At 39.5% G+C, this 17,894-nt stretch overlaps 1 protein-coding gene and 1 non-coding gene across 11 annotated transcripts in view; one reads left to right on the top strand and one right to left on the bottom strand.

The window, feature by feature from the left end:
• Positions 1-17,894, bottom strand: part of NSUN3 (NOP2/Sun RNA methyltransferase 3) — an 88,509-nt gene that overhangs the window by 21,807 nt on the left and 48,808 nt on the right. For 2 of the 10 annotated variants that reach the window (XR_007908929.3, XR_016232395.1), the window contains one exon: positions 15,431-15,675. The exons of 6 other annotated variants lie outside the window; for them this stretch is intronic. Coding sequence is in view for 2 of the 4 variants with exons in the window: in XM_089330680.1 (XP_089186806.1) it covers positions 16,961-17,159 (199 nt within the window). In the remaining 2 variants the exon portion in view is untranslated. Of the gene's footprint in view, positions 1-15,430; positions 15,676-15,774; positions 17,160-17,894 lie in introns of those variants that run through there. 2 more of the 10 variants (XM_089330680.1, XM_070071940.2) reach the window with 2 other exon arrangements.
• Positions 8,570-8,671, top strand: LOC127483055 (U6 spliceosomal RNA). The gene has a single exon (XR_016233364.1). It is a non-coding gene; the product is annotated as a U6 spliceosomal RNA (small nuclear RNA).

The following is a 17,894-nucleotide window of genomic DNA, read 5'->3' as shown; positions in this document are numbered from 1 at the left end:
GATAACTAAATTAAAAAGCAGTACTGTCTGGCTCAAGAGTAAGTACAGATAGTAGAGTGCTACTCTTTCATGGATAATATGCAGTGGTCCCCATGGTTCTATGATAGTATGAAAACCACTGACAAACCAAAAACTACTAATAACGAGGCTTTAAAATATATGAAGTAAAACTTGACAGAACTATAAAATGAAATGCACAAATTCGAATTATACTTGGGAGATTTTAACATACTCTTTCAATAAATGACTGGAAAATCGGTTTTTAATACCATAGAAAATTTTAAGAAAAGAACTTTTTAGGGGTGCTGGCACTGTGGTATAGTGGGTTAAAGCCCCAGCCTGCAGCGCCAGCATCCCATATAGGCGCTGGTTCGGTCCTGGCTGCTCCACTTCCAATCCAGCTCCCCATTAATGTACATGGGAAAGAAGTAGAGCATGGTCCAAGTCCTTGGGTCCCCGAACCCATGTGGGAGACTCAGAAGAGGCTCCAAGTTCCTGACTTCAGATCAGCGCAGCTCCAAAACTGTGGCAACTTGGGGACTGAACCAGCGGACGGAAAATCTCTCTCTCTGTCTTTACCTTTCTCTGTAACTCTGTATTTCAAATAAATAAAATAAATCTTTTTTTAGAAAAAGAATTTTTTACAAACTCACCTAATGGACATAAGTAAAACACTAACTAATAAATGTAAAATTCACATTTCTCTCATACACAGATAAAATAATAAAACTGATCTAATATGGAGCTATAAAGCAAATCGAAATAAAATTCAGGAGACTGATATAACATATATTCTCTAATCACAAATAAATTAATAAAACAGCAAGAAAGATAAAACGAAAATTCCCATGTTTGAAAATAGAGGAAAATAAAAAAAATCAACTAAGTTAAATTCCGGATCTTGGAAAGATATAAAAATTTGACAAAACTTAGGCAAGATTGATTACCAACAACAAAAGGTACGCACACCACATAAAAAGCAGTATATCACTATAAATCCAGCAAACATTAAAAAATATAACAATAAAATACTGTATATAATTTTATGTCACTTAGTTTGTAGTCTTGGATATAATGGGAAAAAATAAAACAAAAGGTATAGAACTGATTTAGAAGAAAAAATTTTAAAAAATAATTTTTATTTATTTACTTTCATTTTTTTGAAAGGCAGAGAGAGAGAAAGACAGAAGGAGATATTGCACCTTCTGGTTCACTCTCCAAATGCCTGAAACAACTGGGGCTGGGACAGGCTGAAGCCAGAAGCACAAAACAAAAGAGGTCTCCCATATAAGTGGCAGGGACCTAAGTACTTGAGCCACTATCTATGCCTCCTTAGGTAGACGTTAGCAGGAAGCTGGAAAAGAAGCAGAGAGCTAGCATTCAAACTAGGTACTACAATAAGGGATACGGGTGTCCCAAGTGGCAATTTCCACTGCTGCTGCAAATATACCCAAAGAAAAAACTTCAAAGACTCATGTAACCATTAAAAAAATAAATAAAATCAAGTAGTAAGTGTTGTGGTGCAGTTTAAGCCACAGCTTGGGATGCCTGTATCCCATATCAGAATGGCTGGTTCAAGTCCTGGCTACACTTCTGACCCCGCCTTCTGCTCGTAGGCCTGGAAGACAGTGAATAATGGCCCAGGAACTTGGGTTCTTGCCACCCCCATGGGAAATCTGGATGGAGTTTCTGGCTCTTGGCTTTACCCTGGCCTAACCTCAATTGTTGCAGGCATTTGGGGAGTGAACCAGTGGATAGAAGATCTCTCTGTGCCTCACCTCTCCTTTTGTCACTTGGCCATCAAATAAATAAAATTAAATCAGTGGCTGGAACTCTTCCAACAAAGTGGGATATGCATTTGGTCTACTGGTTAAGACACTGCTTTAGACATCTGTATCTCACATCAAGAATGCCTATATCAGGATCCTTACTCCACTTCTTAGGAGGCAGCAAGTGATGGCTCAAGTTGTTGTCTCTCAGTCACCCATGTTGTAGACCCAGGATTGAATTTCAGGGTTTCTGGTTTTGGCCTGCCCCAGCCCTGGCTGTTGTGGACATTTAAGGAGTGAACAAGCAGATGGACAAACTTTCTCTCTTTGACTCTCAATTAAATAAAATAAATAAAATTTTAAAAAATCTCCCCATAAACATATGGCTTCAATTGCCGGTTCTGTCAAGAATTGAATTAAAAACAAAACAAAACAAAACAAAACAAAACAAAACAAAACAGGAGCTGTTTCCAGAAACGCAAATCACCTATTGGGGAAAATGTGTTGGACGATGGGAAATTCACCCCAACTAATAAGGTTGAAAGCCTACTCCGTCAGCCCCTTTCTTTTGGCCAATTGCCCCAAATGGTATGATCCTGAGTTGAAAGGCTTGACTCTTCAAGAGATATTGTTGGAAGCATTGGAATACCTAAAAATTATGCACAGAATGCCTGGGATGAAGAGTTCTCAGCCTTGTGTTTTATCCATATTGTCAGTCAAAATTCTACAGAAGTATAATTTCCAGAAAAATAATGCTGGCCTGACACTTTAAGATAATGATTCATAACTTTAGAACAGAAAAGGACGAGGCCACTTACAGTCCTGCAGTTAATATGGCAGATATTTCTGGACTGGATCACCCACACTTGCTTGAGGCTCCTTTACCTGCTGGCTCTCTGCAAACAGGACCCCGCAACACCCCAAAACCTGGTGGCCCAACAATATTAGGCAGGGCCAATGCACTGCCCCTGTTTAGCCTGAAACAATTATGAAAGATGAGAACTTTGCCCAAATGTCAAAGATTTGTCATTATCAATCCATTGCTGGGAATGTGAAAGGTTGCAACATGGTCCTGGGAAAGTCTCAAAGATAGTGGTGGTACAGGCTCCGCATCCCTGCTCAGATATACAAATCACCTCCCTGGGAAAATCTGTTGCACCAGGGGAAATTCATCCTAAAAAGGTAATAGAGTTACAAGTATGCTTTTTTAGGTTGCAGTCTTTGTGTAGCAGTTGTCAGCTTCCTACTGTCCTACCTGCATGTCCAAAAATTATCTTTTCATTCTATCTAATTGCTCTTGTGAATTTTTTCACTATCATGCAGTGCTGGTTTCTATCAGTTGCTTCCCATGAAAAGTTTTACTTTGCTTTCTCTTAATTTGCCACCCAGAGACTGAGAGTCCTTTTTCTTTTTCTTGTCATTTCTCTGAAAATTTATTCTTCTTCATTGATGACACTGTATAAGGTAGAATTCTATACCACTTTTTTGAGAACTACTCATTCCCTGGGTGTCTCCATGTATATATATACATGATACATAAATGTTCGTAAACTTACTTGCTTCTTAAAAATATAGAATGTTGGGCCGGCGCTGCGGCTCACTAGGCTAATCCTCCGCCTAGCGGCGCCGGCACACCGGGTTCTAGTCCCGGTCGGGGCGCCAGATTCTGTCCCGGTTGCCCCTCTTCCAGGCCAGCTCTCTGCTGTGGCCAGGGAGTGCAGTGGAGGATGGCCCAAGTGCTTGGGCCCTGCACTCCATGGGAGACCAGGAAAAGCACCTGGCTCCTGGCTCCTGCCATTGGATCAGCACGGTGCACCAGCCACAGCGCGCCGGCCGCGGCGGCCATTGGAGGGTGAACCAACGGCAAAAGAAGACCTTTCTCTCTGTCTCTCTCTCTCACTGTCCACTCTGCCTGTCAAAAAAAAAAAAAACAAAAAACAAAAAAACAAAACAACAACAACAATAACAAAAATATAGAATGTTACATAGAGACTACAAATGAGAGTTCTCTTCTTAGTTCATTTTATGAGACTATACTAGTATAAACAATTCCATATTCTGATAAGAATATCTCAAAAATAAAAATATATATGTCAGTGTCACTTACAAATACAAACACACAAGCACACTTCAAGATAAACATGTGGGTAGCTTCATATTAGACAAGTCAAATCATATAACTCACCACACTAAGAAATTAAAGAAGAAATATTCTTAAGAACATCTCAAAAGGTATAAAATATATAACAAAAGTCAATATTTTGGGTCAGCACTGTGGCACAGTGGGCTAGGCCTCCGCCTGCAGTACCAGCATCCCATATGGGTGCTGGTTCGAGTCCAGGTTATTCCTCTTCTGATCCAACTCTGCTATGGCTTCAGAAAAACAGCAGAATATGGCCCAAGTCCTTGGACCCCTACACCCATATGGGAGACCTGAAAGAAGGTCATGGCTCCTGGCTTCAGATTGGCCCAGCTCCCACCATTGCGGCCATTTGGGAAGTAGACCAGCAGATGGACGACCTTTCTCTCTGTCTCTCCCTCTCTCTGTCTGTAACTCTGCCTCTCAAATAAATAAATAAAATATATTTTAAAAACATTAATATTTTATGCATGATAAAGTAGAAATGGAAGGAGACGTAGTAATTTGATGAATGAAATCCCTAAAAATCCCTATAATGTTGAATAAACTAAACTGTAAGTGGATTATAGATTTAAAAAATATCTTACAGAAAATAATAAAAGATTATTTGGGATAAATAATGATTTCTTAAATAATGCACAAAAAATCATTAATCATAAAGAAAAATACAGATATAATGAATTACATAAAAAGTTATAATGTGAGAAACAAAAACAACACACACACATAAAGAAAATAAATAAAAAATGCAAAAGGGAGTAAAATAGGGAGGAGATACTTGCACAGACATGTCAAGAATTTTAAAGTGATCTAAGATTTTACCTTGCTTGCTGGTTCAAGTCTTGGCTACTCCACTTCCAATCCAGTTCCCTGTTAATTGCCTGGGAAGAGCGCAGAAGATGACCCAAATGCTTGGGTCCCTGCCATGTACAAGGGAGGCCCAGAAGAAGCTCCTGGCTCCTGACTTTGGCCTGGCTCAGCCTTGGCTGTTGCAACCATCTTGGGAATGAACCAGCTGATGGAAGATCTCTCTATCTATCCCTCATTTCTCTGTTTGTAACTCTGACTTTCACATAAATAAATAAAGTCGGACAATTTCTCAGATGTTGGTGAAGACATGGAGAGTCCAGAATCAGAGATGATGGAGAGTTAATTAGAACAAGAACAGTAGCTAAGTCAAACAAGATATGAATTGACCCTGTTCACCATTGTTACCTGGTACATAAAAGGCACTAAATAAAAACAGATTGTGAAAATAAATAGCTGGGAAATAATCATAATTTTTGCCTCATATTTCAATAAAGGAAGAGATTCCCTCAACTACAAAGCAGAAAGTAATAGGCATCTTGCTGGAGTGCTTCCAAGGCTCTCTCCACTCATTTTCTTGAGCCCATGCGAAAAAGGAGTTGAAGAGCCAATGTAGTCAATGAATGGAATTCACTGTTATTATTTTCCCTAGTGAATAGAGCCAAAATGGAAACTTCCCTGGTTCTTTTGGCTGGATGAATTCTGGTCCAACAAGTCCCATCTTTTCACCATCTCTATCATGCTTCCATGCAGGGCAAATAAGGGCAGGATTCTTAATTTCTGACAGCTGAATGAATTGAGTTTCAAAATTTAAATATGGGACTGGAATAACAGGCTTATAACTGGGACTTAGACAAATAATTTTCAATTCAGCTTCATCACAGAGGTCTGCTTAGGGATCATGGATGAGCTAACACAAATGATCAGGTTATCAAATCAGAGTTTTACAAACCAGACATCTAACCAACTATCAAGCTTTGCTAAAAACTTCAAGTATAGAAGCAATCAAAAGACCCAAGGAAAGCAGTGAATGATCTGGGGCATCTGATATGGGACCCCAGGTCTTCCAGTCCTGGATAAGTACTTGTTAGCTCAGACTCATTCTCTAAGCAAAGTTCACAGGTCACCTCATAAAATGTGGAACATTTATGTCACATCTGCAATATACTTTAGGGAGTTGAATAGGTTATATGACATTCTCCTAAAGGATGTGCTTATTCATAATCCTATTATAGATTCTACATTGTGTTTACCATGGAGAATCCTAATTGGGACTTTCTGTCCAAAGGATGCCATAAATAAGAACTATCCTCTTACTAAATCTCATTAGTCTATTTATCAAGGGCATCAGTTATCAACATGTTTATGTGAAGACATAATTGAGGCATCTACTATTTTCTTACCCTAGGAATGTTCCCTGAAAGTCAAAAGAGAAACGGCCACAGGCCAACTGTTGAAACTCCTTCCCTGAAGAGTTATCTAGTTTTTGCCTATATCACTGAAAAAGTTAATGTTTTAATCTCCAAAAGAATATGCTTTTTAACTATTTTTTGCATTAATCACACTGTGTTGGAAAAGTCTCAGACTTTTCTATCTGAATGAACAAAAAATGAATGAATAGCAATATAATATAGCCACTTCAAAAGCTAATAAATAAAATTTTCATTAAAAATTAACTAGGAAAAGAGATTATCACTATGATTCCTGTTGTTTTAAATACTATATGCAGGCTGGCGCCGTGACTCACTAGGTTAATCCTCTGCCTGCGGCGCTAGCACTCTGGGTTCTAGTCCCGCTCAGGGCGCCGGTTCTGTCCTGGTTGCTCCTCTTCCACTCCAGCTCTCTGCTGTGGCTCGGGAAGGCAGTGGAGGATGGCCCAAGTGCTTGGGCCCTGCACTCGTGTGGGAGACTGGGAGGAAGCACCTGGCTCCTGGCTTCGGATTGGCACAGCGCACCAGCCATGGTGGCCATTTCGGGGGTGAACCAATGGAAGGAAGACCTTTCTCTCTGTCTCTCTCTCTCACTGTCTAACTCTGCCTGCCAAAAAATAAAAAATAAATACATAAATACTATATGCAGTTAAAGGTAATATAATCCTTTTCTTTCAACAGTGACCTCATATTCTTTTGTGCTTTCCACGTGATTTTTGAGACTGTTAATATTCATGATTAAGAAAATTAGAAGAATAACATCAGTTTAAATATTTATTTGTTGCTTATTTTGAAAAATAGATCTTCTTTTAAAAAAGATTTATTTATTTATTTGAAAATCAGAATTACAGAGATAGAGGGAGAGACAGAGAGAGAGGTCTTCCATCCACTGATTCATTCCCCAGCTGGCCGCAATGGCCGGGGATGGGCCTGGCTGAAGTCAGGAGCCAAGAGCTTTATCCAGGTATCCCACATGGGTAGCAAGGTCTCAAGCACTTGGGCCATCTTCTGCTGTTTTCCCCAGACCATCAGCAAGGAGCTGGTTTGGAAGTGGCGCTGCTGAAACAAACCAGCGCTTACATGGGATGCCAGCACTGCAAGTGGTAGCTTTGATGAATGAAATCCCTAAAACACCACAATGTCAGCCCTGAAAAATAGCCCTTCCTATTATTGCATTCCATCCTTAAACTGAGCAAAGTTAGGGACCCCCTTCTTGCTCTCAACCAACCCTAGTAATTCCCTCTATTATAGGCCTTAACACATGTTATGAGAATTGCTCCGAAGATCTTAAAAACAAGGATCATTTTCTATTTATTTTAGTATCTGCAGTGCTTAGTAAAGGTTCACATACAAAATAAATATTTAATATATATATTGGAAAAATTAATAAATATTGACAAGGCAACTGTATTTCATATTGTTAATTTAGATTTTGGATGCATTGTTATAAACAAAAATACAACAGCTACAAACTTTAGCTTTGGACGTTTCAACCTTTTACACCTTCATTTACTGTAGAAAATTCTGGTCAGTAAATTCTTGTTAAAAAGGAGTGTGCACTTCACACAAAGTATAGATTTTTTTAATCTCATAGTCTCTGAATTCTGCCACCTAATTTAAAAAATGAATTAAAACAGAAAGAAAGAAGGTGGAGAAGAGGAAGAGGAGCAGGAATAAGAAGAGAGTAGTCATAGCAGCAGTAGTTCGCTTTTGTTTTCTGGATTCCAAGCATATAATTAAGCATATGATGACACTATGTAACATTAATTGAATTATTTTAACCCTAAAAAGAAAACACAAGCATAGCAGAAAGTGTGCTCAAAATCTTCCATGCTGATAGAACCATTAATCCAAAGATTATTTTTCCATCACAACTCTCCACATCAATTTTCTGGTCACTACGCTAATGAATAATGAAGACATACATTCCACAGTCATTAGGTGTCTCTTGACTTAGGTATAGAATATCAGAGAACAGATGTCAGTGATTTTTTTTTAATGTTTCTTTTTAAGAAACGATTCTTGCTGTCAGAGTACCACTTTTAAGGATTGTTATGTGGATGATTTATACAAATTTTCAAGTTGTTATCAAATACGCCAAGGTTCCTTTTTCAATGAATTCACAAAGTGAATTTTACTTGTTAAGTAGTGTGAAAAGAAAACCAAAAGGGGTCACTATTTTATATGTGATTGATTTCCTTCTGGGAAATGGATGACATGATCCATTACTGCAATAAGATACCTACATTTTTGTTATAAATCATACTCTTCAGTTCACACTTCCCACCTAAAAATCATGTAATTTTCTGCTGCACAAATATTATGGCCACTTTCTAAAAAAATAAGATGTATATCATTTTCAGTATATTTTCCCACTCAATAATTCTTAATATTTCTAAATATAAATAAGGTAAAAGAAGTAGATTATATAGTATATACATAGTATATAATACAATGAGCAGCTCAGATTAGCATGGCCACTGCACAAGCATGACATGCAAATTCAAGAAGTGTTCCATATTTTTCTCATTTAAAAAATAAGTGACCAGTTCAAAAATTATTTTGAGAAGTGATGATAAATGTATATATATATTTTTTTAATTGACAGGTAGAGTTATAGACAGAGAAAGAGAGACACAGAAAAAGGTCTTCCTCCCGCTGGTTCACTCCCCAAATGGCCGCCGGCGCTGCGCCGATCTGAAGCCAGGAGCCAGGTGCTTCTTCCTGGTCTCCCATGCGGGTGCAGGGGCCCAAGCATTTGGGCCATCCTCCACTGCTCTCCCGGGCCACAGCAGAGGAGCAACCAGGACTAGAACCCGGCGCCCATATGGGATGCCGGCACCACAAGCGGAGGATTGTGAGCCATGGCGCCAGCCTGATAAATGCATACTTTGAAAAGGCACTCCATGAGTAAAATTGGCTTATATTCAATGATTCCTTATATCTTTGCCTCATTCTTATCTTCCTTTTTAATTACCTTATCTTTTATTTTTTTTTTTTTATTTAGTAAATATAAATTTTCAAAGTACAGTTTATGGATTACAATGGCTTCCTCCCAATAATTTCCCTCCCACTCGCACCCCTCCCATCTCCCGCTCCCTCTCCCATTCCATTCACATCAAGATTCATTTTCTTTTTTATTTATTTATTTATTTATTTTTTTTTTTTGACAGGCAGAGTGGACAGAGAGAGAGAGAGACAGAGAGAAAGGTCTTCCTTTGCCGTTGGTTCACCCTCCAATGGCTGCCGCGGCCGGCGCACCACGCTGATTTGATGGCAGGAGCCAGGTACTTATCCTGGTCTCCCATGGGGTGCAGGGCCCAAGCACTTGGGCCATCCTCCACTGCACTCCCGGGCCACAGCAGAGAGCTGACCTGGAAGAGGGGCAACCGGGACAGAATCTGGCGCCCTGACCAGGACTAGAACACGGTGTGCCGGCGCTGCAAGGTGGAGGATTAGCCTAGTGAGCCGCGGCGCTGGCCTAAGATTCATTTTCAATTATCTTTATATAAAGAAGATCAATTCAGTATATATTAAGTAAAGATTTCATCAGTTTGCACGCACACAGAAACACAAAGTGTAAAATACCATTTCAGTACTAGTTATAGCATTACTTCACATTGGACAACACACTAAGGACAGATCCCACATGAAAAGTAAGTACACAGTGACTCCTGTTGTTGACTTAACAATGTGACACTCTTGTTTATGGTGTCAGTAATCTCCCTAGGCTCTAGTCATGAGTTGCCAAGGCTATGGAAGCCTTTTGAGTTCGCCGACTTTGATCTTATTCCTACAGGGTCATAGTCAAAGTGGAAGTTATCTCCTCCCTTCAGAGAAAGGTACCTCCTTCTTTGATGGCCCCGTTCTTTCCACTGGGATCTCACTCGCAGAGATCGTTCATTTAGGTCTCCTTTTTTTTTTTTTTTTTTCCCAGTGTCTTGGCTTTCCATGCCTAAAATACTCTCATGGGCTCTTCAGCCATATCCGAATGCCTTAAGGGCTGATTCTGAGGCCACAGTGCTGTTTAGGACATCTGCCATTCTATGAGCCTACTGTGTATCCGGCTTCCCATGATGGATCGTTCTCTCCCTCTTTGATTCTATCAGCTAGTATTAGCAGACACTAGATTTGTTTGTGTGATCCCTTTGACTCTTAGACCTATCAGTGTGATCAATTGTGAACTGAAATTGATCCCTTGTACTAGTGAGATGGCATTGGTACATGCCACCTTGATGGGATTGTATTGGAATCCCCTGGCATGATTCTAACTCCACCATTTGGGGCAAGTCCGATTGAGCGTGTACCAAATTGTACATCTCCTCCCTTATCTTTTATTTAAGAATTTATTTATTTCAAAGACAAAGCAACAGAGAGTGCAAGGGAGAAACAGAGAAAAAGAAAGAGAGAGAGAGAAAGAGAGAGAGATTATCTTCCTCCACTGGTTCATTCCTCAAATGGCAGCTATACCCAGGGCTGGGCCAGGCACAAAGCAGCCAGGTACTCCATCCTGGTCTCCCACATGGGTGGCAGGGGCCCAGTTATTTGGGCTATCTTCTGCTATCTTCCTTAGGTACATTAGCAGGAAGCTGGATCAGAAGTGGAACAGCTGGGAATCAAACCAGCACTCAGATATGGGATGTTGGTGTTGTAAGTAGTGTCTCAATTTACTGCATCACAACACTGGCCTCTAAATTACCTTACTTTAAAAAAATAATTTTATTTATTTGAAACAGAAAGAGATCTCATATTTGCTAGTTCACTCTGCAAATGCCTGTAACAACCAGGGCTGAGTGAGGCCAAAGCTAGCAGCCTGGAACTTAATTTGAGTCTCCCATGTGGGTGGCATGGACCCAGCTATTTGAATCATTAACATTGCTTCAAAGACGTGCGTTAGTAGTAAGTTAGAGTGGAGAAAAGAGACTTGAACCCAAGCATTTCAGTTTGTGATCAAGACACTCCAAGTGGTAGCTTAACAGCTGTGCCAAATACCCATCACTCATTTTATCTTCTTAAAACAGTTTGGAGACATAAACTTGAGAGAATTTTATAAAACTTACATGTAAAAATGTTCATGGAAGATGAAATTCAAAGTTTATTTGGTGCAAAAATTTTTGAGACTCATACTAGGGGTCTTCAAAAACTTCATGAAAATGCATATTATGAAAAAAAAATATTCATAGGTTTCAAAACTGTTTTGTATCAAAATAAACTTTCATTCAGAGGAAGAGAGAGAGGGAAGAGGAGACAGGGAAGAAAAAGAGAAAGAGAGAGAGGGGGAGAGAGAGAGAGAAAGGGAGCACTTCTATCCACTGATTCGTTCCCCAAATGCCCCCAACATCTGGGACTGGGCTGGGTTAGAGCTAGGAACCAGGGACTCAATCTAGGTCTCCCATGTGGGTGGTAGGAACCCAATTACTTGAGACATCACTGCTACCTCCCAGGATACTCATTGGAGGGAAGCTGGAGTCAGGAGTCAGGAGCCAGAGCTAGGAAGAACCTAGCACTCCTACGTGAAACACAGACATTTTAACTGCTAGGTTAGCTACCCACACCCAAGCTAATCATTTAATTCCATTTCTCTATTATACTTCAGAAGTAACCTTTTTATCTTCATGCTTTATGAATCCAATGAAAGATCCTAATTTTTCCATTTCTTTGTGGATAGGTTAAAAAGTTAAAAAAAAGAATTTTAAAAAGAATATTATACAGCAACTAATACCTCTTTTTAAAATGTAACAGTAAAAAATTTATTAGAATGTTGATTTTCATTTAAGTAACCATATTCATAAAAATATGCAGATTAATATTTATAGAATATTTGGTTATAGAATATCATCTTTTTTAACATTTTTTTTAGAATATCATCTTTTTAAAAGCTAAAGTTCTAAACACTATACAGACTGCCTATTTAATTTAAATACAAATAATTTCTGATAAAAATAAATGAACATAAATACAGCCATGGAGGACATAAAGTATCTGTCAACAGACATATGCAGATATAAGTTTAGTCTTTAAAAAAACAGCACTACCGGGCCGGCGCCACGGCTCACTAGGCTAATCCTCCACCTTGCGGCGCCGGTACCCTGGGTTCTAGTCCCAGTCGGGGCGCCGGATTCTGTCCTGGTTGTCCCTCTTCCAGGCCAGCTCTCTGCTGTGGCCAGGGAGTGCAGTGGAGGATGGCCCAAGTGCTTGGGCCCTGCACCCCATGGGAGACCAGGAGAAGCACCTGGCTCCTGGCTTCAGATCAGCACGGTGCACCAGCCACAGCGCGCCGGCCGCGGCAGCCATTGGAGGGTGAACCAACAGCAAAGGAAGACCTTTCTCTCTGTCTCTCTCTCTCACTGTCCACTCTGCCTGTCAGAAAAAACAAAACAAAACAAAACAAAAAAAAACAGCACTTCCAAAATGTTCTACCTTTTTGCCTCTTGACTACCCTTTCCAGGTCTTCTCCCTTCTGGGTACCATTCAATGTTCACAATATCAGGCAAGGCAATATTTGCTTGCTTACTTTCTAATTGCTCTTTGCAAATGCAAATAAGGATCTGATATTAGTCCTTCATAGTCTGACTAAAACTCATACAAATCAATGTATTTAGTCTCTTGGTCATTTGCATTTAAAACCTCTTTAACTCTTACTGTGGAATAAAAGGATTACCTTTTGTAAAGAAAGGTAAGGCAGTAACTAAGTAAAGATGATTTGGAAGACAGGCAAAGGAAGCTTCTTTGTAAGTGACAGTGATATAATAGAGCTATCTGATGATAAAATTACTGTAGTCTTTTATTTTTTTCTTTTTTGAAGTCAAGGACAGGAGACAAAAGAGATACTATGTCAGCTATTATCATTTTATCCTTTATCTTTTTAACCCCAGGATTTATAGATGTGGGGGATCAAACCATTTTGTGTGCCTGTAGCTTGGGCATCCAGCTCATTTTTCTTTATCGTCAGAATCACACAGCCAAAACTGAGAGTTTCAACTGCTTCAAGTAGCTCCAAAACCTCTCACGCAGCCCAGGAAGAACACAGAGAGAGACTGCAGAGCAGTTGCTCAAAGAAAAGAATGGCTGGTGTCACAGCCTTTCCCAATCACAAATGATTACATGAAAACCTATACTCACTGTGATGGAGATGTCAGTTTTGTGCCCTGCCAATTTGTTACTAAAGTAATACGGTACTCAAGTTATTCTTTTTAGAGGTTTAGATAAGAGCACAGAGAAGTGGCCACTAAGGAAGAGCTTGTTTTGTGTAAGCCTTGAGTCTCATCTATCTGCATGTTCTTCGTGATTATGACTAAATGTTATATGATGGTAGGAGAAATTCGTTAAATGGACAAAAAATCTAAAGCTAAAACCATGTTTTGGCTATATAAAAGTAATACTTATCTAAATAAATTATGTGAATTGCTTTAAACTTATGCCTAATTACCACGCAGCACAATAATGATTACATCATTATTTCTGTCAGATTAACTTTGCTATAAATTTGATTACAGGGGCAAATTCTAAATACGCAGCCCTTATGATTTACTGTTTTAAACAACTATTTACTAAGCCCTTTCCACATGACAGAGACTGAATGAAATGGTGGGGATAAAAACAATGAAACATCTCTGTTCTCATGGGGATTACAGTCTTGTTGAAGAGACAGACGAGTATAGACAAATGCCTAGCAAAGAAACTAACAAAAAAACACATATTTTTAATGAAGGTAAAGATAAGCACAGAATATCAGTACCAGTGCTGGGGTGTCAGCAAGACTACAATAATAAGCTGTGAGAACTGATTCCTGAAGAACCAGTAAAGTTAGCCGGGAGAGAGAGGAGGATGAAGTGAACTATCTGGCAAAAGGATCAGGAAATATACTGGCCTCAGAAATTAGACACTGTATAGAGTGTTCGAAGAACTGCTCGGTTGAAACACAATGCAACAAGAGTCCTAAGAGAATGAAACTAGTGATGTAAGGAGAAGCCAAAACAAAAGAAGACTTGAATATGATAGCAACAGTTTGAAATCTTGCTGGTAACAGGGAATTCTATAGGATTTCCAGAAGAATAATGGTGCATTCAGATTTACATTTCAGTTGTATCACTTTGGCTTCACTGTGAAGAATGAAGTGGTAGAGCTCACAACTGGAGACTGGCAGGAAGGTCATGAGTCAGTCGGATATATCTGGTGAAGGGTGCTGGTGGCTGAGGTTAGGCTATTAGGGATGAAGAGAGATGGATACATTTGAGAAATATTTTAACAGGAACAAATGAGACATCTTAGTGATTGATTAAACATAAGGAGAAGAAGGGAGCTGGAGACAGATTTCAGACTTAGGAAAATGCACGGTGATATGGCATTTACCAAGAGCAAAGTGGGAGAAGATGCACATTGGTGAGGTTTCTGTTTTGTTTATTTTGGGGAGGAGGGGCTCAGAGAGCATTAGAAATTAAGAGCTTTAATTTGACTCTTTGAGTTTTATTTGTTAGGGGATGTCTTATAAGCAGATGAATATATGGGTTTAAGGCTAAGGAGAAAGTTCTGAGCCAAGACATACACTCCTTTTTGGGAGACATCATTTTGTAACATATGAAAGCCATCAGAATGAGACAAGGACTAATATCAACAGACTAATGACACCCAGAATTTTGAGGATGAGCTGATCACAAGCAAATTAAGAAAAATACAAAGAAGGAATAACCAAAGAAGTGTGTGGTGGGTGTTAGGGGGAGGAAGAAAAAAGCAGATGATCATGAATGTCAAGGGAAGAGAATGTTTTGAGAGTCAACAAAGTTAAGTACAGTAGAGTATAAACTGCAGTAGCCTTTCTGGAAAACAATTCAGCATAACCATTATATTGATACTCAGTTCTACTTCTTGATATTTAAATCAGAAAAATGCTAATATACCTGTTCATTCAGACAAAATTAAGAACTCTTTGTAAACTCCAAAAAAAAAAAAAAAAGGAGGCTGCAGGGTCTGGGAAAGATATCATGTCTGGCAGCACAAAAAAGCCCAAGAGGGTGCAGGTTTTCGAGGAGAAACAAAAAGAGAAGCAGAAGAAACCTGAAGAGCTAAAAGTATAGTTAGAGAGGAAGAGCCTGCTGGCCACAGTGAAATGAAAACTCACAAAAAGTAGTCTGTTCCTTTGTTTCTGAGGCATTGGTAACCGTGTATTCCATTCCTATCTAAACATCTAGATTCCCTATCATGTACTGCCTTGCAGCCTGTTGTACATTTAAGAACAAACTTTTACAAAAAAACAAAAAAAAAAACTAGCCAGCGCCACGGCTCACCGGGTTCTAGTCCCTGTTGGGGCGCCAGATTCTGTCCCAGTTGCTCCTCTTCCAGTCCAACTCTCTGCTGTGGCCCAGGAATGCAGTGGAGGATGGCCCAGGTGCTTGGGCCCTGTACCCACCTGCTCCTGGCTTCGGATCAGCGCAGCACGCCGGCCGCAGTGCATCGGCCATGGCAGCCATCTGGGGGGTGAACCAATGGAAGGAAGACCTTTCTCTCTGTCTCTCTCTGTCACTGTCTAACTCTGTCAAAAAAAAAAAAAAAAATCATAGAGTAGCTGTTTGCACTCAGCCATTCTTACTTAGCTATGAATTTAAAGTAAACACAGACCAGAAACCTGCCATAGTTTGCTCTTTGGTATTTGTTCTAACCTGAATTTTTATCACCTGGAAATAAACTAAAACAGGTAAGCATCCAAAAGTAGAGTATTAAATAGAATACAATAAAGTGATCCTCCTAAATATTTCACAGATTAAGGAGAATAAAATAGAGGGAAAAGACAAAGAAATATTAAATACAAAAAAGGGGGAAGTTATGGACAATATACATGCTAGTTGCTATTTTTAATGTATTTCTTTATGTGTATATAATTGTATAGAAAAAGTTTGAAAGAGAATATACCAGGCTGGCGCCGCGGCTCACTTGGCTAATCCTCCGCCTGCGGCGTCGGCACCCAGGATTCTAGTCCCGGTTGGGGCGCCGGATTCTGTCCCAGTTGCCCCTCTTCCAGTCCAGTTCTCTGCTGTGGCCCTAGAAGTGGAGGATGGCCCAAGTGCTTGGGCCCTGTACCTGTATGGGAGACCAGGAGGAAGCACCTGGCTCCTGGCTTCGGATCGGCACAGCATGCTGGCTGTGGTGGCCATTTTGGGGGTGAACCAACAGAAGGAAGACCTTTCTCTCTGTCTCTCTCTCTGTGTCAGAAAAAAAAAAAAAAAAAAAAAAAAGAATATATACCAAACATGTCCAATAGTTCACTCTGTGAAGAAAGTTGGTATTTGGCTGGGTATATGGCCAAGGGGGATTTTGTTTGACCTACATTATTTTACTTATTTTTTAAATGTAAATGTTTCCATGAATTATATAATTAAAAATACAATTTCAAAATTCTATCAACTGGGACCAGTGTCGTAGCACTGCAAGTTGAGATACTGCATGCAATACTGACATACTATATCTGGAGCACTGGTTCCAGTCCTGGTTATTCCACCTCTGATCCAGTTTTCTGCTAATGTGCCTGGGAAGGCAGTGGAAGATAGCTCAAATATTTGAGCCCCTGTCATCTACATAGGAGATCAGGATGGAGTTCCTGGCTCCCGACTAGGGCCTGGCCGACCCAGCTGTTGCAGTGATTTCTGAAGTGAACTAGAGGGATCTCTCTCTCTCTCTCTTTCTCCCTCTCTGCCTTATAAATAAATAAATAAATGTTTTAAAAAATAAAATTCTTGGGGCCGGTGCTGTGACATAATGGGTAAACCACAACCTGCAATGCCGGCATCCCACATGGGCGCTGGTTTAAGTCTATTTCCAATTCAGCTCTCTGTTGTGGCCTGGGAAAGCAGTAGAAAATGGTCCAAGTCCTTGGGCCCCAGCCCCTGCATGAGAGACCTAGAAGAAGCTCCTGGCTTCAGTTCAACGCAGCTCCAGCAGTTTCGGCCAATTGGGGAGCGAACCAGGGGATGGAAGATCTCTCTCTCTTTGCCTCTCCTTTTCTCTCTGTGTAACTCTGACCTTCAAATAAATAAACAAATCTTTTAAAAAAATAAAATAAAATTTTATCAAACACATTTTAAAAATAGATCAGGTAAAATTAGAAAAATATCCTCTTACAATTAAGGGGGCTTTAAAAACTTTAATTAGAATAGCTTTATAAGGGTAAAGGAAATAAAAGATAGAGTTAAGACAAACTGGAAGAAAAGAAGGAGATGGAATATAACACACAGAAAGCTAAGTGATGAACAGGAAGAAAAAAAAAACTCAGTGTTGGAGTTTTCATGAAGAAGAGAAGAAAAATAATACTGTCAATTATGCCTGGTCGTTTAGTCATGAATTAAAAAAAATGTTGGGGGTCACAATGCTAATAATTCATCACAAGATTTAATATCTGTTAAATGATATACAGGTTAACAATGGCAAGGTCCAAATAGAAATCATTAATTGAGAAGTCAGAACAATGAAATTTGGGTTAGAAAAATGGCTTAGAGAAGGATTTAGAAAATATCTCAAAGCTGACCAACCAAGAGATAAAGGGAAAGGAAGATAGAGTTTTCAGTGTCTTCTTTTCTTACAGGAAAGGCTGACATCAGAAGTATACAAAGAAATGGTCTAAGTACCAGATGAGAAATGTCGAGAAAAGCTTCTGGTAGGTACCACCAAGACTCACTGTAATATGCTGACAAATAAATCAGGTACACAAATGAGGCTCCGTATTGATATTAGTTTCATGTTTAGGTACTGGCATATGTA

This window comes from Oryctolagus cuniculus, chromosome 4, assembly GCF_051225735.1.
Source record: "Oryctolagus cuniculus isolate XC-2025 breed Fujian yellow rabbit chromosome 4, ASM5122573v1, whole genome shotgun sequence".
Lineage (NCBI taxonomy): Eukaryota > Metazoa > Chordata > Mammalia > Lagomorpha > Leporidae > Oryctolagus > Oryctolagus cuniculus.
Note: the sequence above shows the minus strand (reverse complement) of the source record. Positions and strands in the feature narration are given on the sequence as shown.